Source organism: Microcaecilia unicolor, chromosome 11 (genome assembly GCF_901765095.1).
Source record: "Microcaecilia unicolor chromosome 11, aMicUni1.1, whole genome shotgun sequence".
NCBI lineage: Eukaryota > Metazoa > Chordata > Amphibia > Gymnophiona > Siphonopidae > Microcaecilia > Microcaecilia unicolor.
The window spans coordinates 112,851,384-112,873,764 of NC_044041.1; the positions used below are offsets into that span (position 1 = coordinate 112,851,384).

At 41.8% G+C, this 22,381-nt stretch overlaps 1 protein-coding gene across 1 annotated transcript in view; it reads right to left on the reverse strand.

The window, feature by feature from the left end:
* The window catches only part of PLCB3 (phospholipase C beta 3), an 80,283-nt gene that overhangs the window by 13,002 nt on the left and 44,900 nt on the right, over positions 1-22,381 (reverse strand). Inside the window, 16 exon segments of the mRNA XM_030217704.1 lie at positions 1,265-1,419; positions 4,256-4,380; positions 4,505-4,589; positions 4,826-4,922; positions 5,118-5,188; positions 6,544-6,648; positions 6,837-7,011; positions 7,353-7,437; positions 7,556-7,638; positions 8,550-8,707; positions 8,847-8,993; positions 9,104-9,270; positions 14,376-14,476; positions 15,767-15,842; positions 16,423-16,476; positions 22,302-22,381. Coding sequence (XP_030073564.1) covers positions 1,265-1,419; positions 4,256-4,380; positions 4,505-4,589; positions 4,826-4,922; positions 5,118-5,188; positions 6,544-6,648; positions 6,837-7,011; positions 7,353-7,437; positions 7,556-7,638; positions 8,550-8,707; positions 8,847-8,993; positions 9,104-9,270; positions 14,376-14,476; positions 15,767-15,842; positions 16,423-16,476; positions 22,302-22,381 — 1,764 coding nt within the window.

Sequence of the window (22,381 nt, forward strand, 5' to 3'; positions counted from 1 at the left end):
TTCAAAGTGAATGGGCTCTGTCACCATTAGCACACTGCCAGAACGGTTTTAAAAACAAGGGTGTATGTTTGCTATTCATCCACGATGTCTTCTATTCATCCCAATCTGCTAATTCTTTTCACAATAAATTTGATACTCTGACAATAGATCATATGTCAGATTTAATATTTCTCACCCTATATACCAATATACCCACTACTGGGAAACTGGAACAAGCTGGAATGTTACAGATTCCTACACAGACACTACATGCCAGCAGAATCTCACTCTGACATACAGAACATGGACAGACCCTCAACTGATACAAAATAGGGGGCCACAAAAAAACATGCAGACAAAAACTGAAGACCCCCCCCCCCAGAAAGCCAGATTCTATATGCAGTGAAAATACTGGTAAAAGTAACAAATACATTTTCTTCCATACTCCGCTAAATACAAAATTACAAAAGATATATATTTACAGAAAAGCAAACATCCATGAGCAATATATTCCCCTTTTCCTTTCCCACCCATGAGCAACATGTCCCCACTCCTCTCCGTGCCCTTCTATGTGCTGCAGGAGGAGTAGCCTAGTGGTTAGTGCAGTGGACTTTGATCCTGGGGGACTGAGTTCAATTCCCACTGCAGCTCCTTGTGACTCTGGGCAAGTCACTTAAACCTCCTCCTGGTACAAAATAAGTACCTGAATATATGTAAACTGCTTTGAATGTAGTTGCAAAAACCTCAGAAAGGTGGTATATCAAGTCCCAGTTCCCTTTCCCTCCATGTATGATGTCTCCCTCTCCTTGCCCTTCTCTCTCTCTCATCCACAAGCAGTTTGTCCGTTTCTCTCCTTCTCATCCACTGCAGCTTGTCCCCTTCTCCCTCTCATGCAGCAGACAGCATGTTCAAAACCCAAACCCCCTCCCGCTCCCCAGGCCTACCTTACATAGCCCTGGTGGTCCAGTGGTCAGCTGGGGCAGGAATGATTCTCCTACACTCCTGCCCATGCAGTCTCCACTCTCCTTACTGAAAATGGCTGCCACGAGACTGCCACTGAAACTTATGGCGGTCAGTTTCTGTATGAGAGTAGAGACTGCACAGGCAGGAGCGTATGTAGAAGGATCGCTCCTGCCCCAGCTGATCTGGTGAAACAACTGGCTCGCAAAATTAAAGAAAAATTAACAATCGGCTCTAGCACACCACTGGTTACACTTGACTATGAATGGTGTAACTGTAGGGATGTCAGGTATTGGATGAATTGGCCCTCCCCAGTCTCCGTTACCTTGATTTTAACAGTATTGGCCACAATACCGTCCACAATATTCTCAGTGAAGAGGTCAAAGGGCTTGTCAGTACGTCGCATGAATTCTGGTTTCAGTAAGTAACCGCTTCGGTGGTTGTACTCAAAAATGCCCATATTCAGCTGCATGGGGAGATCTGTGGCACAAGTACCAATACAGATTAGGAAGAAACTGTCAACACCATGCATTATGAGAATGGATGAGGGGACAGGAAGGAGGTGTGGAAACAAGATAACACACCAACAAGTAGCATCAATGGATGTGTGAGGCACAAAGGATCCAGAGACAAGAGGGGAAATGGCCCCAGACTTATCCCCTCATAAGAACATAAAGATTGCCAAAGTGGGACAGATAGACCAAAGGTCCATCAAGCCCAGTACCATGTTTACAACAGTGGCCAATCCAGGTCACAAGTACCTGGCAAGATCCCAGAACAGTAAAACAAATTTTATGCTGCTTATCCTAGAAATAAGCAGTGGGTTTTCCCAAGTCCATCTTAATAATGGTGTATGGACTTTTCTTTCATACCTTTTTAAACCCTGCTCAGCTACCTGCTTTCTGCCACATTCTCTGGCAAAGAATTCCAGAATTTAATTACACATTGAGTGAATAACATTTGCTCTGATTTGTTTTAAATTTACTACTTAGTAGCTTCACTGCATGCCCTCAAGTCCTAATATTTTTATGTTTAAACTGTTTTATTGACGATTATCACAATACAAATTAACTTGGAATATTCATATAGCATTGATTGATATACAAAACAACATTCTAGCAACATATTCAACATCGCCAAACACTTTTCTTCCCCATTTTTCTCCCCCCTCCCCTCTTAACAATTCCTTGGCAAGTGCTAATATTAGATGTTAAATGACTTTTGTTCTTAATATCATACACTTTAAATACCTCATTAGGTGAAGTCCTAATATTTTTAAAAAGAGCAAAACAAGCGATTCACTTCTACCTGTTCCACTCCACTTAGTACTTTATAGTCCTCTACCATATCTCACCAAGCAGAACAGCTCTAGTCGCTTTAGCCTTTCCTCAAAGAGAAGTCATCCCATCCCCTTTATCATTTTTGTCGCCCTTCTCTGTACCTTTTCTAATTCTGCTATATCTTTTTGTGAAGCAGTAACCAGAATTGCACACATTATTCGAGGTGCAGTCGCACCATGGAGCAATATAAAGGCATTAGAACATTCTCATTTTTGTTTTCCATTCCTTTCCTACATAGTAACATAGTAGATGACGGCAGAAAAAGACCTGCACGGTCCATCCAGTCTGCCCAACAAGACAAATTCATATGTGCTACTTTTTATTTGTGCCTGTCCTCTTCAGGGCACAGACCGTATAAGTCTGCCCAGCACTATCTCCACCTCCCAACCACCAGCCCCGCCTCCCACCACCGAATTTATTAAAGACGATCTTGGAAAATTCAGGAGTCTCAAATGTAATCGTCTATTGTGATTTTCCATTTGCTCAATTTTACTGTGGATTTTAAACTTATCTTCTATCAAAGCTCCAACCGAAGACTTAATATCTTTAATTTCTGTTTTAAATTGCTGAGCTTCATTAGCAAAATCTATTTTTACTTTCTCCATTGAGGCGTCTATATTATCTATTTTACTCACTATTTGATGAACTTCATTTGTGGACTTTGTTACCGCCACTGTCAGTTCTTGGACAGCCTTCCAAACAGCCGTTAAGGTTATTTCTCCTTGCGTTTTTCCGGACAACAAGTCGTCCCCGACCTTCCCCAGAGGTGGTCTGCCGAACGGGAACCGGCCTGCAGCGTCTTCCGCATCAAGCTCCTTTCCTAATAATTCTTAGCATTCTATTTGCTTTCTTAGCCATTACTGCACACTGAGCAGAGGGTTTCAACTTATCAATGATGACACATAGATCATTTTCCTGGGTGGCAATTCCTAATGTGGAACCTTGCATCACGTACCTATAGTTTGGGATCGTGTTCCCCACATGCATCACTTTGCACTTACTCACATTAAACATCACCTGCCATTTGCCCAGTCTCCCAGTCTCGTAAGGTCCTTTTGCAATTTTTCACAATCCTCTTGCGATTTAACAACTTTGAATAACTGTGTCATCAGCAAATTTAATTACCTCATATTATTCTCATCTCTAGATTATTTATAATAAAAAGCAGCGGTCTCAGAACAGACCCCCTGGGGAGCCCCACTGTCTTCTCTTCTCCATTGAGAATACTGACCATTTAACCCTACTCTGTTTTCTACCTTTTAACCAGTTTTTAATCCACAGTAGGACTTTCTAATTTCCTCAGGAGTCTTAGAGGGAATTTGTCAAAGGCTTTTTGCAACTCCAGATACACAATATTGATTGGCTTGCTTTTATCCATGTTTATTCACCCCTTCAAAGAAATGTAGTAGATTGGTGAGGCAAGATTTCCCTCAACTAAATCCATGTCGACTTTGTCTCATTAATCCATGCTTATGTATAATGCTCACAGAAAAAGAAAAAAAAATGGGGGCCCGACCAATTGAATCCCAACTACTACTACTTAACACAAGGGTAACTTGTTTATTAAAAGCAGAATAAGCACAAATGTGCAGCAAAACTAAAGTTTTTCTTATTGACAGTAAACCTGTTAGATTCAATGGACTCAACACTGTTTTACTGCGATTTACTTATCAGTTTATGCAAGGATACCAGTCAATACCTTTGCATTACCAACCAGACCAAATTGTTTGCAACACCTGAGGCAGGTGCCTTCTGTGTCGAACCACAGGACTGCGTCGAGTCCATTGAATCTAACAGGTCAATAAGAAAAGCTTTTTAGTTTTGCTGCACATTTGAGCTTATTTGTTCTAGTTTTAATAAACAAGTTACCCTTGTATTGGAATTTGCTTGGTCGGCCCCCATTTTTTCTTTGTTTCCCAAGACTTCTCTGAGGCCCCCCCACCCACACCACAAGAGAGTAGTCCATGGCCCCTTACCAAGGCTCTGGAAGTTCAGCGCCACCATCTGGCAACCAGCATTCCAGAAGACCTGGGGCATGTAGTTTGATGAATCCACACGTGTTCCCTTGGGGTAGATGCGACTTAGCTGTTTCTTATTATATCTGAGGGTGGGGTGCAAAGTTAAGGAAAGCACCTCAGATATATGGTGGGGAGGAGGAGGAAGGAGTAAAAAGGCTAATATGAAACAGAATTTTAGAGCACAATGAGATGATAGTAGAAGGATACTCCACAAACTCCATGGGGGACTTGGTGAGCTGCTCCAGGCCCTTTGTTTCGACAAAGGATGACATCTCATAATATTTATTCCGCTCTGCAATATGACAGAGAAAGAGAGAGCATGACAGCGAAAGTGAGTGACAGTGAGAGCCAGCAACAGCCAGAGAAAGGTAGTTGGGAAAAAGATGGGGCGTTTCTAAATAAGTAATCAATTTACTGGTCCATCTCATAGTCTGATCCCACTTCCCTCTCTACAAATCATGCAATCCAACACGATGTCCATGTCACGTTCATCAGCTGCCATCCCCTTCCATACTATAGGATACTCACTGTTGGCCACATCAAAAGACTTGAACTTCACAGGTTCCACGTAATTCACCAAGGTGGACATCTCCTCTGTGGCATTCACCTCACTACTTGCTGTGCCCTGTATCAGAAACACAAAGTAAGCAGGTACTATCCATGGCAATCAGTCCCACGAAGCACACAACGTACTAATCCTGGAGCAAGAGTGTCCCAGGAACTACACACCAGTCACTGATGTAAACAGAAGAGTCCTAGCAGGAGACAGTCAGTGCTCTGAGGGTGAATGGGATCATGCCACAACCACAAAAGAGCTTACCTCATCTGTAGTGGGTTTCTTAGGGTCCGACTGCTCCTCTTCCTCCTCTTCATCACTATCTGCCTCCCGATCTATGATGCAAGTGCAGGACATCCAAGTTAACAGCAGAACCCTTTCCCATCAACCACAATGGCCACAAGCAGGTATGTGATGTATATACAAGTACCATATTTGGGGGGGGGGGGCAGGAAGGGCTGTTCTAAATGTCACAATTCTTTAAGTGGGTGCCTCTATTTAGGTGCCCCATTGCCATGCTCAAATTCCATTATTTGTAACCCAGTACAACATGTACACCAGCTATACAGCTGTTGTAATTGTGGTCACCTAAATGTAGCAAAGGTCTGCATTAACTTACAGTATTCTGTAAAGGGTCAAAAGGTCATGGATTTGATATATCGCCTTTCTGTGGTACAATCAAAGTGGTTTATGTTAGTTATAGTCTAATTTAAAGGGACCACATAAAATAAGTGTGGGGATTAAATCAATCAACAATCTTCATATCATCCCAAACACTAAAGAGTCAAATCATTTTTAGTACTCTCACAGTGTACCCATTAATACCTCCTTCAAATTTAAGTAGGTGGGGATCTTCAGAATTTATAACAGCAAAAAACCATCTAAAAAACTTTTCAGTTGTAGCGATGGTGCTGTTCACCTCGTCATAGATCAACCCGTTTTCTCCTATTTTCTTATTTATTTATTTATTTTCAATCGTTTCTTGAATAAACTTCTTCTTAAATACTTTTAAATCTTTTTCCAAAAGAGAGAGAATAATATGACTTAACTTTGAAGAAACTTTAAGCAGCAATGTATCTCCAGTTTAAACCTAAAGTTGCCCAAATAGTCAGTGTTGAGTAAATAAGGTATAATTATATAATGCTGGAGGTTTTGAGCCAGGCCATTTATCCTTAAGTATTACCTATTTTTCTCTCCTTAGATCAGCTACTCCTCTCCAATATAGGATTGGGGTCTAAGAAAGCAAGAATTATTTCTAATATGTTTTGTTTTACTTTTTGGAGAATGCTAATACCAGAAAGGTTGGACATGTTTTGTATGTATAGATTGTAGCAATCTCTGTAATAATTACTGCTGTATTGCCATTTATAAGTCTATCTTGTAAATTATAAAAAGTTAATAAAGAAATAAATGAAAAAAAAAAAAAAAAAAGAATATGATAGCCACTAAGTAGCACCTCCGAGTCCTACAAAAATATTTCAATATATATCAGTTGAGAGTCAGGTTGTTGGAGTGAATATTATTTCAAGATAGGATTCCTGACATAAGAACTTGGATGGCTCAGGAACCGTTCAGGAATGGCTCCTCAATGGGATGCATATACCACTCCTTCCAATCCAAATCTACTCCTTAGTGCATTATATATATAGAAACTGGGAAAGCATCATCCAGTCAAACCTCTGGAACTTACCAATGGATTTGCGGGGCTCACTGAACTTGGCTATTTTATCCGCCAACTTCTCCTCACCGTTAGAAAGCATGTGTCCGCCATCCGCCTGGTCAGTGAAAAAGGAGCCTGGAAGAGATAGGAAGATCACTAGGGCAAGAGAAGAGGAAAGACAACAGTGAGGTGGGGAGTGCTAGGGACAGAGGGGCTCTGTTAACATATATGTACACACACTACAGTGCTTAGGCAGTGTCTCGAGAACAAGGGGGTGATCATGCCAGGGTATGATGATGTGGCAGGGGAGGGGCAGGACATACTGAGGTTGGGAGAGGACGGTTCACAGATGCTGAAGTCACTGTTGGTGCTGGACGTCTGCTCCACCAGGCGCTTCTTCATGCTTCCCTCACACACCTTATGCCTTTTCTTCTTGTTCTTCACCAGGATCTTCCCCATTAGCTCCTGGGGACTTGGCAACAAGACCCCCGGCTGCATCTGAATGCAGAAAGAGGCACAGGAAGTTCATATCATGTCAGGGATATCAAATGAAGTCATTCTCTCATGCTACTCAACATTATTACAATACCATGTCTAGGTTTGGACCCTACATTTCAAGGAAAGCAGAGAGAAACTGGAGAGAGTCCAGAGGAAAGGGAACGTGACAAGCTGCATAATATGACCCGAGAGTCAGATTTCGTTATCTTAGGAACCAGAAGACTGAAGGGGGCAATTAGGTGAGGAAGAAATTACAATGAAGATGAAGATCATGGTAGAACCCCAGCAGCATCCCCTCTAAGCCATGACAGACTGTCACTGTCGTCCCCCAAAAATCTTACAGGATATTTTTCCAGAGGGTCAATCAGTAGTGCATCTCCAAAGATGGTACGACAGTATTCCGCCATCTTAGCCTGTTGCTTCGCACTGAAAAGTACAATAGCAAGATTTTGTTTAGTGGTTGAATTATTTATCCATTTGAACACAAATAGTTCAGGCCTTTCACAGCAGGAGGCACATTGGCAAAACAGCATGAGTAACTTACGAGTCTACATGATTCTCAAAGGAAAGGATGACTGGGAAGGGTGAAGTCTTGAAAGCACTTTCAGCAATAGCTTCAATCACCTCCTGGAGCACAAAACCAAACCATGAAGTAAGAAAACTTTCATAGGGAAGGAAAGGAAACATGCAGAATATATGGGAAGTTAAAACACGGAGAACACACGGCATGTTATTTACTTGTAAACCGCCTAAAAGGCACTGCCAATGGGCAGTATATCAAATGGAAAATAAACTTGGAAACAGAGGGGTTTAACAGGGCAGGAGAGGACCCTGCCTGGTTAAACCCCGCTGAGCTGGCTGGCCGCTAATATTCAGAAGCGCTTAGCGGGGTAGTGCCATGAATCTCTCTCCTAAACTGCCATTCCCTAAGGGGCTAGGTTAGGGATAGTCCAGGAACGGAGACATTATTTTGCCTAAATATCGGCCAGTCCCTGGATATTCAATGCCTGGAGCCATGCATATCCCAGCACTGAATATCCGGAGTTAGTTCAGGCCACATCTGTGAGCAGCTTACAGGCTGAATATTACCCCCAGAGAAAAGAACAGTATAGCAAGTATGGAACACTACATGGGCAATGGGCCAGGCGACACAAGAACGGCGTCTACCACTTGTGAGAAGAAGCAAGCCTGCTTGTCCTCGGAGAAAGCAAAGATTCTTACCTGTAGCAGGTATTCTCTGAGAACAGCAGGCTTCTTATTCACACAATCCTGCCCCCCCTCCCCTTGGAGTTGTCTTTCAATATTTTCATTTAGTTTTTGTATTAAACTGAAGCTGTGTGTTCACACATCGGGCGGAAAGGCACTGTCACATGCACACTGGAGCGCAGCTCGAGCTCCTAAAAGCTCTATTTTTTACTATGGCAATATTGCCGGGCTGGGCGACAAGGGAACAGCGTCTACCCACTTGTGAGAAGAAGCAAGCCTGCTTGTCCTTGGAGAATAGGGAATACATAACTTGTCAAGGCTCCAAGCTTTACCTTGAAGGGAATTTCAGTTGTCATGGTAAATCCATGCGTGATGAAAGGTTCCTCATCCTGTGGACGCCCCTTCCAGCAGTCCAACTCAATGCAGCGACACCCTGTGAGCAGCACCTGCCGATACATCTCCACTGAGGAATTCCCAGTAAGCTGGCCAGCTGTAACCCAGCGAGAGAGAAAAAATGCAAGAGAGGAACGAGGGATGAAATATTTGTCAGACCTGTGTTTGCACATTGGAATAATTGTGTCAGCTGGTCATGAATGAGTATATATTTAAGAGGTGGGCATAAGGGGTACCTGTGAGGTAGGTGTTATGGGAGGAGTTGATAAAATAGCCGCTCAGGGGTTGTGTCATATCATTGCAGAGATCCAGTTTCTCCAGTGGCACAATGCTGTTCTCCTCTGCCCCGAGAAACCGACTAAAACCTTCCATTGACATTTGATCTAGAAATAAATAATAGCCAATAGGGATACGTTTCCCTCTACAGCCCCCAATATCCTCTCTTCCCTCCACCATCCTCCTGTCCCGTGAGATGCAAGCTGCCCCCACTCACCTCGCTCCACGAATTGCTTGTTGGGTTCATACTTTTCAATCAGCAGCCGTACCTGGTCCTTTTTCAAGGGGGGGTAGAGGATCTCATTGAGCCGGGGATCCCGCTGTTTTTGGTTTAGGAAGTCCATCAGTTGTTCTAGCATAAGGTAGGGCTTCCCTTTGGCTCCCCTGCAGAGAGACAGAAGCAGCCTTTTGTTTTTTGCTGTGTCCTTGCCACTTTCCAGCAGCTAGGGTACCACTCTCAACAGCTTTCATAAGCAATAGGAGCCGCTCCCTCCTGAATTTCCCACTGCATTTTCATTGCACAATAAACAAAAGTGAGGTTTAATTCAGATATTTAAGAATTTTACTCACTAACGTAGGGAATTTGTGTTCTTTAAATGTTAACCGACTGACACAGCTTACATGACACTACTTAGATAACTGGCAAGCTGTCCCCTTTTCCTTGTCGGGTAGAATCAGCCTAATCTGAATGACGTTTTTTTCCTATGTGGTTGTACGTTTTACAAGCATTATCCATTCGTTTGGTCAGAAGAGAATCGATTCAATTGGTGGGTTCACCCATATGGGCAAATATGGGGAAACCGAAGGTATGTTATTTCATGCCTTTTGGACCTGTCCTAAAATGCTGACCTTTTTTTTTTTGGAGGAGGAGGTTGTTGGCTATTTAAGACACCTGCTTGAATCACATATTCAGAATACCTTTGAAGTCTTAGTGCTGGCATGTGCAGGGGACCTGGAGGTTCAAGGCAAAGGCCATAAGTTATTTGAGCGGAAGGCCATCTTAGTGGGGAAAAAGTGTATCCTCCAACAGTGGGTACAACCTGATAGTCCATCCTACTGGCAATGGAGGAATCAATTACACACCTTCATGACGTGGAAAGCTAAAGAACCAAACCTTACTAGTAAACGCAGGAAGCGCTCTAGCTTTTTGGGAATAAAAAAATATATATAATCACTTAATCTGAAAATTAGGAGCCTTATTTTGGCAAGATTGCACTTGTTACAGTTCTATGATATTCTGTTGTCACGGATATACTTTTTGTCGGGTTCACTTCCCTCTAGTATTTGGGGTGATTTAGGGTTTGGTGGGTGGGGAGAGGGTGGAAGGGGTATGAGTGGGGGAAGCTGTGTTTGGGGTAGTTGGTTCTAGGGGTGGGATGCTGTAAGAAACAAGGCCTCTCGCCTAGGCTTATAGTTAGGGATAGTAGACTTTAAAATTTGAAAATATGCAGGGTTTTTTTTAATAGGTATGGAACATATTAGTTTTAAGGCTGGATTATGTACTTGTATTGCAAATGTTCTTCAATGATCTTTGTACTGTGTTATTAATAAAATAGATTTCAAATTCAAAAATAATTGTGATTACATAAATCTTAAAATAAAACCCAATACGGCAATGTTTCAGCTAAAAAAGGACTTGATTCTATTTCACACACTCATATCTAAATTTGTTGGTGGGGAGGAAGAAATCTAAAATGAAGACACAGCTTTTACACAGTAACTAGCATTGGGGAGGCTTAGGACTCCCTGACTTGAGATTATATAATCAAGCCTGCTAATTAAGGCATCTGCATGACTGCATAATGGGAGGCTCCAACTATACTATCACAGCCTACGAACAAGCGTTGACGGACCCTTGGCATCCAAACTATTTATTGCATGCATCTCATGGTACACTGCCCCTCCACAGGCACAAAAGTCTTACACTCCGCTCCATGCAAGATATTTGAGGGATCCTAATGCATCACTGGAGTCTTAACCCAGGTGTACCTGATTTGTTACCTATAAGTAATATGGCTTTCTTGCAAGGGATGGGAAACAGGGCATTTGTTAGATCAGTGTCAAGGGGAATAATATTCTAGGCGTATTTGCTTGACAAGGATGGAACTGGCCTCCAGAATCAGCTTACTACTAGTTGGGGTGGGGGTGTGGGGAGGGGGTGGTGGTGGTGGTGTGGGGGAAGACAGATTTGGATCCTGTCAGATCAAACATTATATTCATTCTAGACTCAGGGAGCTTAAGGAGCCATTTAAGAGATAAAATAAAAGAGGAGTTTTAAAAATTCTCTCTCTTCGGATAGATCTATTTCTGAAGCATAAGGTTTTACAGCGCTTGGAAGGCCCTAGAAACTTCACTGACTTTAAAGTCAGATGGAAGAGAGATTCAGGTTGCTGTCTGAGGCCTTGGGACATTGAGAGTGGTATTAAAGGGATTCCCAAACTAATTTATGGTGAAGATTATATAGAATTTCAATGAAGGATCTTACACAGAGCACACTTTACATGATCACAGATGTATAAAGCAGGACAAATGGATACAGCTTTATGCCCTAAATGTACAAGGGAAAGTCACAATTTATTTCACCCCTCTGGGATTGCCTTCCTATTCAGAGCTTTTAGGCGCAGATTGGGACTTTTTTGTGTAAATCAGTCAAATAAAATATCTGTTTTACTCTTGCTGGACACGATAGATAAACACGGTGTCCATGGGAAAGGCTTGAGAAGGTTTGTCTGGAAAGATATACTAGTGGGGAAGAAATATAGACTTCAACACCAGATAAACAAGGAATGGAGAAACAAGCAACACACTCTTCATGACTTGGGTAGCCCAGGAAGTCCATCTCACACCTAGGCTAAGAAAAATGTATTATTGGTTTGGGAGTTCTACACACAGTCTGGCTCTAGAAGAAAAGTAATTAGGCACAGCAACGCACACAACTTAACTCCAATTACCAGCCAATTATTAAATCAATAGGCAATTAATAGGTATTAACTGGTACCAATTGGCTGCTGCATGTGCCTAGTCGCTATTCTAAAACCAACCCCTGGATTATATATAGTGCGCCTAGCATTCCGCGCTGAAATCTAAGAGCATTCCATAACAACGTGCATAACTTAATTGGCTTAACAAGCTAAGCAGCATAGATAACAGCACCTAACAAGCAATAATGAGCAATATGATAGAGGTCTATAAAATAATGAGTGCAGTGGAACGGGTAGACGTGAATCACTTGTTTACTCTTTCCAAAAATACTAGGACTAGGGGGCACACAATGAAGCTAAAAATAGTAAATTTAAAATGAATCGGAGAAAATATTTCTTCACTGAACATGTAATTAAACTCTGGAATTCTTTGCTAGAGAATGTAGTAAACGCAGTTAGCTTAGCGGGGTTTAACAAAAGGTTTGGATGGCTTACTAAAGGAAAAGTTCAGAAGCCATTATTAAAATGGACCAGGGGAAAATCCACTGCTTAATTTCCAGAATAAGCAGCATAAAATGTATTGTACTGTTCTGGGATCTTGCCAGGTACTTGTTACCTGGATTGGCCACTGCTGGGAACAGGATGCTGTCTGTCCCAGTATGGCGATACTAATGTACTTATGTAATAATTAGAATTTACGCGCACAACTCGCTAAGTGTATTCTGTAATGAATTGAGCCTAAATTCTAATGTGCGCAGTTCAAAAGGGGTGTGGTTATGGGCGGAGAAATGGGCGTTTTGTGGGCATTCCAAAATTTATGTGCATAGTTATATAATATGGCCCAGTGCATGTAAATCTGCATGCAGGGATTTATACCACTTTTTCGTTGGTGTAAATGGGAGGTGCGTATTTTTAAGCGCTAGGATATCAACTAAGCATATTCTATATACCGTGCCTAAATATAGGTGCCCCTTATAGAATACGCTTAGGTGGCAATGTATTCCGTGCAGATTTTCTAGGCACCATATGTAGAATCTGGCACCAAGTGTGCAATTTCTGTCACGTGCATAACACAGCACAACACTTAGTCTTACATGCCGCTATGACCTCACAGTTCTAAGCAGCTTAGAAGAAAGAGAGAGGTGGGAGCAAACCCCCAGGACTGCTGTACACATAGATATATGATTGAAATAAAGTTAATCAACACAACACAAATTTTGTAACCCACCAAGTTTTACATTTTTTTCTAAAATCCAAATAAGAATGAGCATTGTAAAATACACCTGCTCTCTCTCTCTCTCCCTTCCAGTCCCTCCCTCCCCCCCCCCCCCCCCAAAAAAAAAGTTTGGCACATTGAAATGCCCGAGAGTTCCAGCAATGTAAATCGTTTTGCGCCTTCAACAGAAGGAAACAAATATAAACTAGAATTATGCAATCTATGATTTCTTATTTGGCAAAAACCATGTGCTGATATAAATAAGAAGGTGCAAGACCTTCCAATATTTTATAGTGGAAACAAGTTAACTTATATGGGATTCTATGGGTAACCAGTGGAGTGTTATGTAACACTGAGAAATCCTAGCAAATCTTCCAAGTGAGGGGCATGAACAGGTTAGAGGCCTGCCTATGAGTTACATGCGCAATTTACAGAATAGCATAGCATGTATTCTCCTCTTCCACATATGCCTAAAAGAAATTCAGGTTCAATGCGGATCATAACAAATAAAAAAAAGTAAACAAAGCATTACAGAGAAAAACAATTTATCCAACTAAATCCATTAACATGTAACAAACTTTCGAAACAAGAAAGTTTTTAAACCCTCTCTAAATTTTCTGTAATCAGAGATATCCCTCCTAAGATATGTTGGAAGAATTCTCCATAGTTTTGCAGCCTGAAAAGCAAAAGAAAAATGAAGTACATTTGACTTTTTCCCGCTAGGATTTGGAAATTGAAAGGGCTCACGTATCTTAGTGACTATCTTTGTACTTGATGCAAAATTAAAGAGGGGTTAAGTGCTTAATGGCCACCAGTTAGGCGCAAGAACTTAAACATGGCTTCAGTGCTCGCACCTAAGGTAAAACGTGAAATTGCGAACTTACGCTCTTATGCTAGTATTCTATAATGGAAGTTCTGCATGAGAGCTGCTGTTATTGAATGCACGCTCAACGCACAACATCCTGGCGTCTAAAATTTGGCACCATTTATTGAATTTACCCAATTGTGACTGCCAACTGACAAGCTAATTAAACCTTTGGTGCCTTGATTTGGGGGCAGGGGGAGATGAAAGTTTACATTAGAAAGCTGAGGATAAGTTGGTGTAAGTTCAGTGCAAAGGGTTATAAGCATCAAGACCTCTTGCCCAAACCTGATTTTTTTTTTTTTTAAAGAGTTTTCTTTCCTTGTAAGGTTTGAGGATGTGCAGGAGCACCTTCTGGGTTGTTTTGACATTGTATCATTCTGGGGTGGTTCAGGTAGGGCTAGTTTGATTGCTTTTCAACTTTGGTCGTTGCACAAGTTTATTAGGAAAAAGAATAAAGTGAGCTTCAAAAGGGGAAAGGGAAACTCACAGCTCCAGCAGGATCTTATCAATATCAGGTCGAAGGCAGAGCTTGTTAAGGAAGCGCTGAAAGATCTCCAGGGTCAACTCCTCTGGCTTAATTGCTTCACCCTAAAAAAAAAAGAAAAACAAAAGTTTTTAAAACACAGCACAGTTCTCGTAACCTTGGAGTCATCTTCTACTACTACTACTTAGCATTTCTATAGCGCTGCCAGGGTTACGCAGCGCTGTACAAGTTTAAACATGGGGACTCCTCTCTCGCCTTCTCTGCTCATATTCAACAAATCGCCAAAACCTGTTGCTTTTTTATCTTCAACATTAGCAAAATTCGCCCCTTCCTTTCTGAACACGCCACCAAAACCCTTATTCACACCCTTGTTACTTCTCGCTTGGACTATTGCAATTTACTTCTCACTGGTCTTCCGCTCAATCATCTTTCTCCTCTCCAATCTGTCCAGAATTCTACAGCTCGACTTATTTTCCGCCAGAATCGTTATGCCCACACTAGCCCACTCCTCAAGTCATTTCACTGGCTCCCTGTCCGCTTCCGTATACAGTTCAAACTCGTCTTACTGACCTTTAAATGCATCCACTCTATGACCCCTCACTACCTCTCTCCTCTCCCTACATTCCTCCCCGTGAACTCCACTCTCTGAACAAATCTCTCGTCGTCCCCCTTCTCCTCCACTGCTAACTCCAGACTTCGTTCCTTTTATCTTGCGGCACCTTATGCCTGGAACAGTCTTCCCGAACCCATACGTCTAGCTCCATCTCTACTTGTTTTTAAATCTATGCTGAAAGCTCACCTTTTCACTACTGCCTTTGGCTCCTAACCGCTACTCATTTGCCCTCCTCCTCCCGTTCCTCTTTACCCTGTAATTCCCTTGCCCGTAATGTCTTGTCTGTCTGTTTTATCTAGATTGTAAGCTCTTTGAGCAGGGATTGTCTCTCTATGTCAGGTGTTCAGCGCTGCGTGCGTCCGGTAGCGCTATATAAATGCTATTAGTAGTAGTAGCTCTGCTATCAGTTGAAGTAGGTTGGGTTTTTGTTTTGTTTTTTTACCTTGTCCAGCAACTAAGCTAATGAGGCAAAGTGTTTATTTTCCATTTTTTTCAGAGAGGCTTTTTATCCAGAGATTAGGAGTTAAATAACTCGATATTTAAAAAGTTACATTGAGTGTTGGTGGTAAAAGCAGGCTTAGAAGTTGAGTCTGCTGTAACAGCTTCCTATCATCACCAGAAAATTTCTCCAATGTTAAAAAAAACAAAATAAACAAAAAAAAAAACGCTCTTCAGTCTGTATTCCACCTGGCTGTTTTGCCCTGCAGTCTTTTATTTTCATCTCCTACACACATACTGCAAACTACTCATGTTCCCCACAGAAGAGTAAATAGAAGCCTACCCGATTAAAATTGAGGCCACAGGATTCCAGGGCCGTCTCTACTCTCTTCTTATCAGCGGAAAACATCTTGAGAATGCTAGAGGGAGAAAGAGCCATGATGAGAGAAAACAGGGCACTGCAACTCACCATAGTTCACAGAACAAAAAAAAATCTACCCCTGTATGCCTCAAACAACCACTCCAGGGAGGGGGATCCAAACCCTCTCATGTACTCTCTACCCCAGACTATGCGACTGAAGTTGCTCATAGTCTACATTCCATGCCCCCTCGCCCATTGAAATTGCCCCGGGGCCAGTGCAACACAGTAGGCCTGGTAAGTACAGCAGAGGCCACCAATGTTAGGGGTACCAAAACCTGCCATGTCCACCTCTCTAGTACCACTTGCACCGGCCTTGTCCATAGACATGGTTTGGCTCTTCAGCTTTAAACCACACAGTGCAGGAAAGATATCTGGTTCACGTCTCACAAGACGCTTAGCTGTGGAGGTAGGATGGTTGCGGTTGCTGTGAGAGCAGCAGTGGCTTGAGAGGGGGAGGTAGTGGTGACAGCAGCGGCTCCAGGGTGACAGCGATTTCAGTTTGCACAAGGCCAGATTTCTGGCGCCAACCCTCGAGAGCCCGCGTAGCACATGCACAAGCATGCAATGCAGTTACTCACTTTTTCACTGGGACCCTCCCATCCTGGTTGACCTGCAGGATTAGTTTCATGTATCTGGTAGGAGAGAGGAAGGAGACACGCGAGGTCATAAAAGCATTAGCATGAGGACTGCAATATCAGGAAGTGGGGTGAAACTCATTCTCCTGTCCCATGCAATTCGACACAAGGCAGTTCTGGTTTTGCAAGGCTGAATTATGTTTGCAGAGCCCAGCTGGAGATATGTCCCAGAATAGCAAAATATAAGCAAAAATAGCAAAATATGTTGGATGATGATATGTAAGCATTTTTATCAATGCCTGATATGCCAGAAACTAAGTTTTATCCACAATCATAGTTCATCACAGATCTTTATTTGATACAGCGCTTATAAAGTTGCTTGTCTATATGGGGTAGAATATGGTAATGCACTGAAAGTTAAGAACTATGACTGTAATTGGGAATAAATTACTTTCCAATTCTAATTGTAAAAGAATTTTTTCAGAAAGTTTTTATGCTGATAACAGATTGCACTGTGAGCCTGATATATAGCCAAGGCTTTTCCTTCTATTAAAACTGCCTTTTTAGCTTGATTTACACTGAAGACCGATCTGGTGAAGTATTTGTTTTGCATATATTGAATATTAGAAATATTGCTTCACACCTCACTAAATTGGATTGCACAATATAATAATCCTTTAACACCCTTGGAAAATTACTCCAGAACCAGGATGCAAGCGTACTTTTCAGTACTAATAAGGTGGTTACTGAGGAGAATTTCTAGTGGCTGCTGGGTTCGGCATCCATAAGCTTAAAATAAACCCAACAAGATCCATAAGCTTAAAATAACCCTATGAAGACCGAGGTCCTCTACGTCAGGAAACCCACCACTTCCTGTCCTTTTCCTGTCATTGAAGAAGAGGGAATTGGTTTTGCCAATTAGATCCCAAACACAAAGTCTGGGAGTTTTGGACACTTCTTACACTGCATTGGCAAACTGCAACCAGAGTGAAAAAGGAATATTCTCAGCCAACTGGTCACTCAAAAAAGCAGGTCCCAGCAAATGCACAACTCTAAGAGGGTAATTCTACAAAGAAGTTGTCAACATTTAGGCACCAAAAATGTATATAGAAGAGCAGATCACAAGTGCACAACTATACATACATGAGAACTATACATACACAAGAACACAAGCACACACGTGCGTAACTATACATATAAGAGAACACACACGCTTAACTATGCATACACGAGAACACATGCACACAGATGCATAACTATACATATATGAGAATACACGTTTAACTATACATACATAAGAACTATACATACACGAGCAGAACACACACACATACATGAATAACTATACACAAACATATACGTTCCTAAATGCAAATTTTCTGGCTAACAGCTATTCTATTAAAAAGCGCCTGAATGTGAAGTTACGTAGTTTGAAGGTGGGAGTACATGTGGGCGGAGTCTGGGCAAGGTGCACAGTTACACACATAAGTTATAGAATACTATAATTTACATGCAGTTTTTTAAGTGATCTAAGCACATGAATTTACACCAATGCTACAGCTGGTTAAGTTGTTGTGCTGAAATTTATACATATATAATTGCCCTGCTCTGCTAATATTCAATAAAGGAAAGTAGGTGCCTCTTTATAACTGCCCTCTGAATGATAAAAAGTGCCTTTTTCAGCTACAGAGAATTCAGCATTTACATTATATTCTTTTTCAAAAATGTGAAGGGGCATTTTCAATAGGACGTCTAAATCCAATTTTGGCTGTTTTGCCGAAAACATCCAAAAATCAAGTGGCATAGCGATCGCTGAAGCATTTTCATGTTACTGCTGATATTTGATTGTCCATTGATAGATGTTTGTCTAGAATAATTCCCAGTATTTTCAATTGTGTTTCGATTTGGTATGTTTGATTGTGGGTACAGTAGGTTTTTGTTGGATTTTGGAGGGCTCATATTTTCCAACCCAAGTGTAACAGAGTGGGATATGGGCCTGGGTCCCCTTCTCTACAGTGGACCGCACTGACCACTAGGCTACTCCAGAGGCCTGCTTGCTGCTCTACTAGAACTGACCATAACATCTGAAGCTATCAGAGGCTGGTATATACTGTTTCTTTCACATCTCTGGGGAGTGGGATGGGGTCATGCCTTAATCCCTCCAGTGGTCATCTGGTTATCTAGGGCACCTTCTTGTGACTTAGTTGTGATTGAACCAGATCTAGACCAAAATGTCTTTTAGCCCTGGACATTTTTACTTTGTTCCATTATGGAATAAAACACCCAAGTTCTGTGAACACCCAAATCCTGCCCCCCCTTGTGATTTAGACGCGCTGCAGACAAACTGCATAGAAAAAGTCTTAATAATGAGTTTCAAAAATAGCGATTTGGACTTCCCCACCACCCCACCCTAAAAACATCCATCTGCCTTTTGGACATGTTTCGAAAATGAGCTCCATAGTCCCTCTAATCCAAGCCTTGGGTTATTCAACAATAGTTCTTTCAAACTCACTTTATTTGGGTATAGCACAAGGAAATCTTTGAAGACAGTGGGCAATGCAAAATGCTACAGCACAACTTATTTCAGGTGCCAAGAAACGGGTACATGTTTCCCATTCCTTTAGACAGCCATATCAGTTCCCAGGGAAATTCTGAGCGGAGTTGAAAATCCTCCTTATTCTTTCCTCTCTGTGGGGGTTTAAATCAAAGACTGCCTCCAAATTGTGGAATCTGCTTTCAGAAGAGGCTTGAGGGACCTCAAATCTGATACATCTAAAATAAAATGCTTTTACTAATTATTTCAGGAAGCATTTGGTCTGTGTTGGTTTTATTTTAGATATTGTGGATGTTTTCAGAGTTGCCTAAAAACGTTTCACAGGGAAGGGTGAATTATTCATTTGTTTAAACAGATTTGTAAGTACTGAGCTCAATACTCAAATATCAGTTATACACTTTTTTCTGTGCTAAGTGTATAACTTTTTAAAAATTATCAAATGTAAATCCACTATATGTATAGGATTAAATTCTATAAATGGTGCTTAAAAGTTAGGCACTTCTGCATTTAAGAGCGACCATTTACACCCGTGAAACCTCGGTGTAAATCCACACGCCTAAATTATGCGCGGATCCCCTTTATTCTATAATGCGTGTAAATTAAAAGGAATGCCCCTGATCTGCCCATTACCCTCCAATGGCTGTGCCTCCTTTTTGGACCTGCGCAGATCCAGGTGCATAAAAATACGCATGTAAATTTCAATACCAATTAGCACCGATAATTGATTGTTAGAACCCAATTATTGGTGCTAATTGGTTTGTTATTCAATTAAGTCGCACCCGCAAATTTGAGTGTGCGCCATATATAGAATCCGGGGGATAGTACTATATGTAGAGCAAAAGGGGTGGGACGGGGCATTCTTCCACCCCCAATTCTGTTCTGACTTAAATACCAACCTCCCATCCTTCTCTTTCCATCTCTCCTTAATTTTATCCCTCCTTACCCTTTCACCCAAATTACACTACCCTGTCTACCCTCTTTTATCCTAGTCATATTTTATCTAGCTCAACTTATCATACACTACTAAGCCCAACTTTACATTGTTTTACTACTGTTTTATTAAAATTCTATTAACTTTGTATTTCAAATTACTATGTAAGCCGCATTGAGCCTGCATTGTGTGGGAAAGCGCGGGGTACAAATGTAATAACAACAATAATAATAATTCTAGGGACAGGATTGCAAATATAGATTACACATATATACAAGGAAATTCATCCCCTATACATACAGATTATACGTCTGACTCAGATGTATGAAAACAGTTATGAACAGGCCTTACAAGCCAAACATAAAACGTATACCCCCAGATTCTATATAGTGTGACTATATTATTGAACTCGCAAATCTGGGCCTATTCTGATTCTTGAGCAGCACTTAATTTGTTAACAAGCCAATCAGTGATAATTGGATACCAACAAGCAATTACCAGTACAGATCATCTAACTTTCCAGAAAGCACTGAAGACCGTGTTATTCAGAAGTGCCTACCCTGCGGACTCTTCCAGTGTCTCCACTGCCGGAAGCACACCGATCTAGAGACATTTGGACATATCCCCCTTCCCTCAAAGCTTCCCTTCTCCTTCCATCCATTCCTATTCTTCCCCATTATCTCTTGTAGGTTTGCTGTATTAGCTTCATTTTACTGCATTGGCGCCTGCCTCTGTGGTGCATTGTAAGCCACATTGAGCCTGACACTGTTGGGAAACTGTGGGGTACAAATGAGATAATAAATAAATAAATAGGATTTACATGCATAACTTCCTAAGTGTATTCTGTAAAGTGATGCGCAGAAATCAGGCAGTGTGGATCTCAAAGGGGGTGCGGCCACAGGAGGCACATGGGCGGCTCGCCCCATCCCCTTTATCATTTTCATCGCCCTTCTGTGTACCTTTTCTATTTCCGCTATATCTTTTTTGACCAGGACTGCACAATTCTAAAACCAGGACTTGTATTTAAGTGCTCCAAGCCGCATGGTAGGAGCTATTCTATAAAACCCGAGCATGCACGCGATGCGAGAGGAAGGAAGCAGGGCAGGCAATGCGCAGAGAACAGCGCTGGAGAAAGGTTTCAACTGGCGGAGGTTGAGGATCGCCGCTAGCCAAGTTATGTGGAGTGCGGAAGAAAGGCGAGCCAAACTGTGCCCCTCACTTTGGGCTCCAGACCCCCCCCCCCCCCAAACGTTGAGGTCTGGCTACGCCCCTGGGTGCACAGCTGGAATAAGAGTGGTCACCTAAATACAGCAGGAGAATGCATAGCTTTCAGTGTTCTGTTATGTGCATAAATGGAAGCCCTGCCTAAGCTCCACTCCTGTGTATGCCCCCCTTGCAAATACACGCTACATAAGTTATGCAGGAATTAGCAGAATACCCTTAGGTGCCCTGCTGGCACCTACGCAGTTATATGCATCTACATGCGCTTGGGCATACTACACATTTACATGCATAACGCACATGGAAATGTAGACGGTTAAATTATAGACCTTTCCTTATAGTGCAACTTCGTTGTGGAAAACAAAGAGATTACAATCAACTGGGACATTCTCATCCCGACTGATAAAAAAGCTGGATGACAGAACAACAGTTATAGTGGTAAAAGAGAAAAACACCAGAACGCTATTGATTATAGAGGTGTCGGTCCCAAGCGATTACTCAGTGAATCCGCATGGCGTGGAAAGATCCTCATGTACCAAGAAATGAAGTCCAAGACCAAGAGAATGTGGCAGAAAGATACAGGAATATTTCCCATTGGTTTGGGTGCCACAGGCTTGATCAAAAAACTTCTAAGCGCACCTGGATAAGTTGCCTATACACGTTACAGCTTATGAACTCCAGAAAGAAACTTTCTTTGGCACAATACAAGTACTACAGGGACGTTAGCAGTCCTGGCTTAGGAGTGAGGTTCATTCCTGTCATGGTATGCACAAAACTAATCCATTTGTAGAAACTGCCCCCTGCCACTGAATAAATTTAAACATTTTCAATTATTCCCAAGACATTTCACTGAAAACTGACCCAACTATGTTTGGCTTATGGTGCTGGTTAGCAGGCCTTTTCAATTTATGCCATCTCTAGTTTTGGCCACTTTTGTAATGATAGGGTTTATTAAGTATCACAAGTCAGAGGATCTTTTTGTGTCGATATAAAACTATTTTGTTGTTTTTTTATTTACTTCTTTTTAATGTTTTTCTTGCTATGATTGAACATTTTTGTAGTTAATTTTGTATTGATTCCTGCAGCGCCATCTGTAATCAATCACATCCTGCTGAACAGATGGCATGAGGAGGGTAGAGGTAGCTGGGAGGGAGGAGATACAACGGCGACTCTTACGCTTTCTCCAGGAAAGTATTCCGAGAGGCGTTATGTGCTAGGATGTCAGTAGCCAGTTTAAAGAGCTCTTCAGTCCAGAC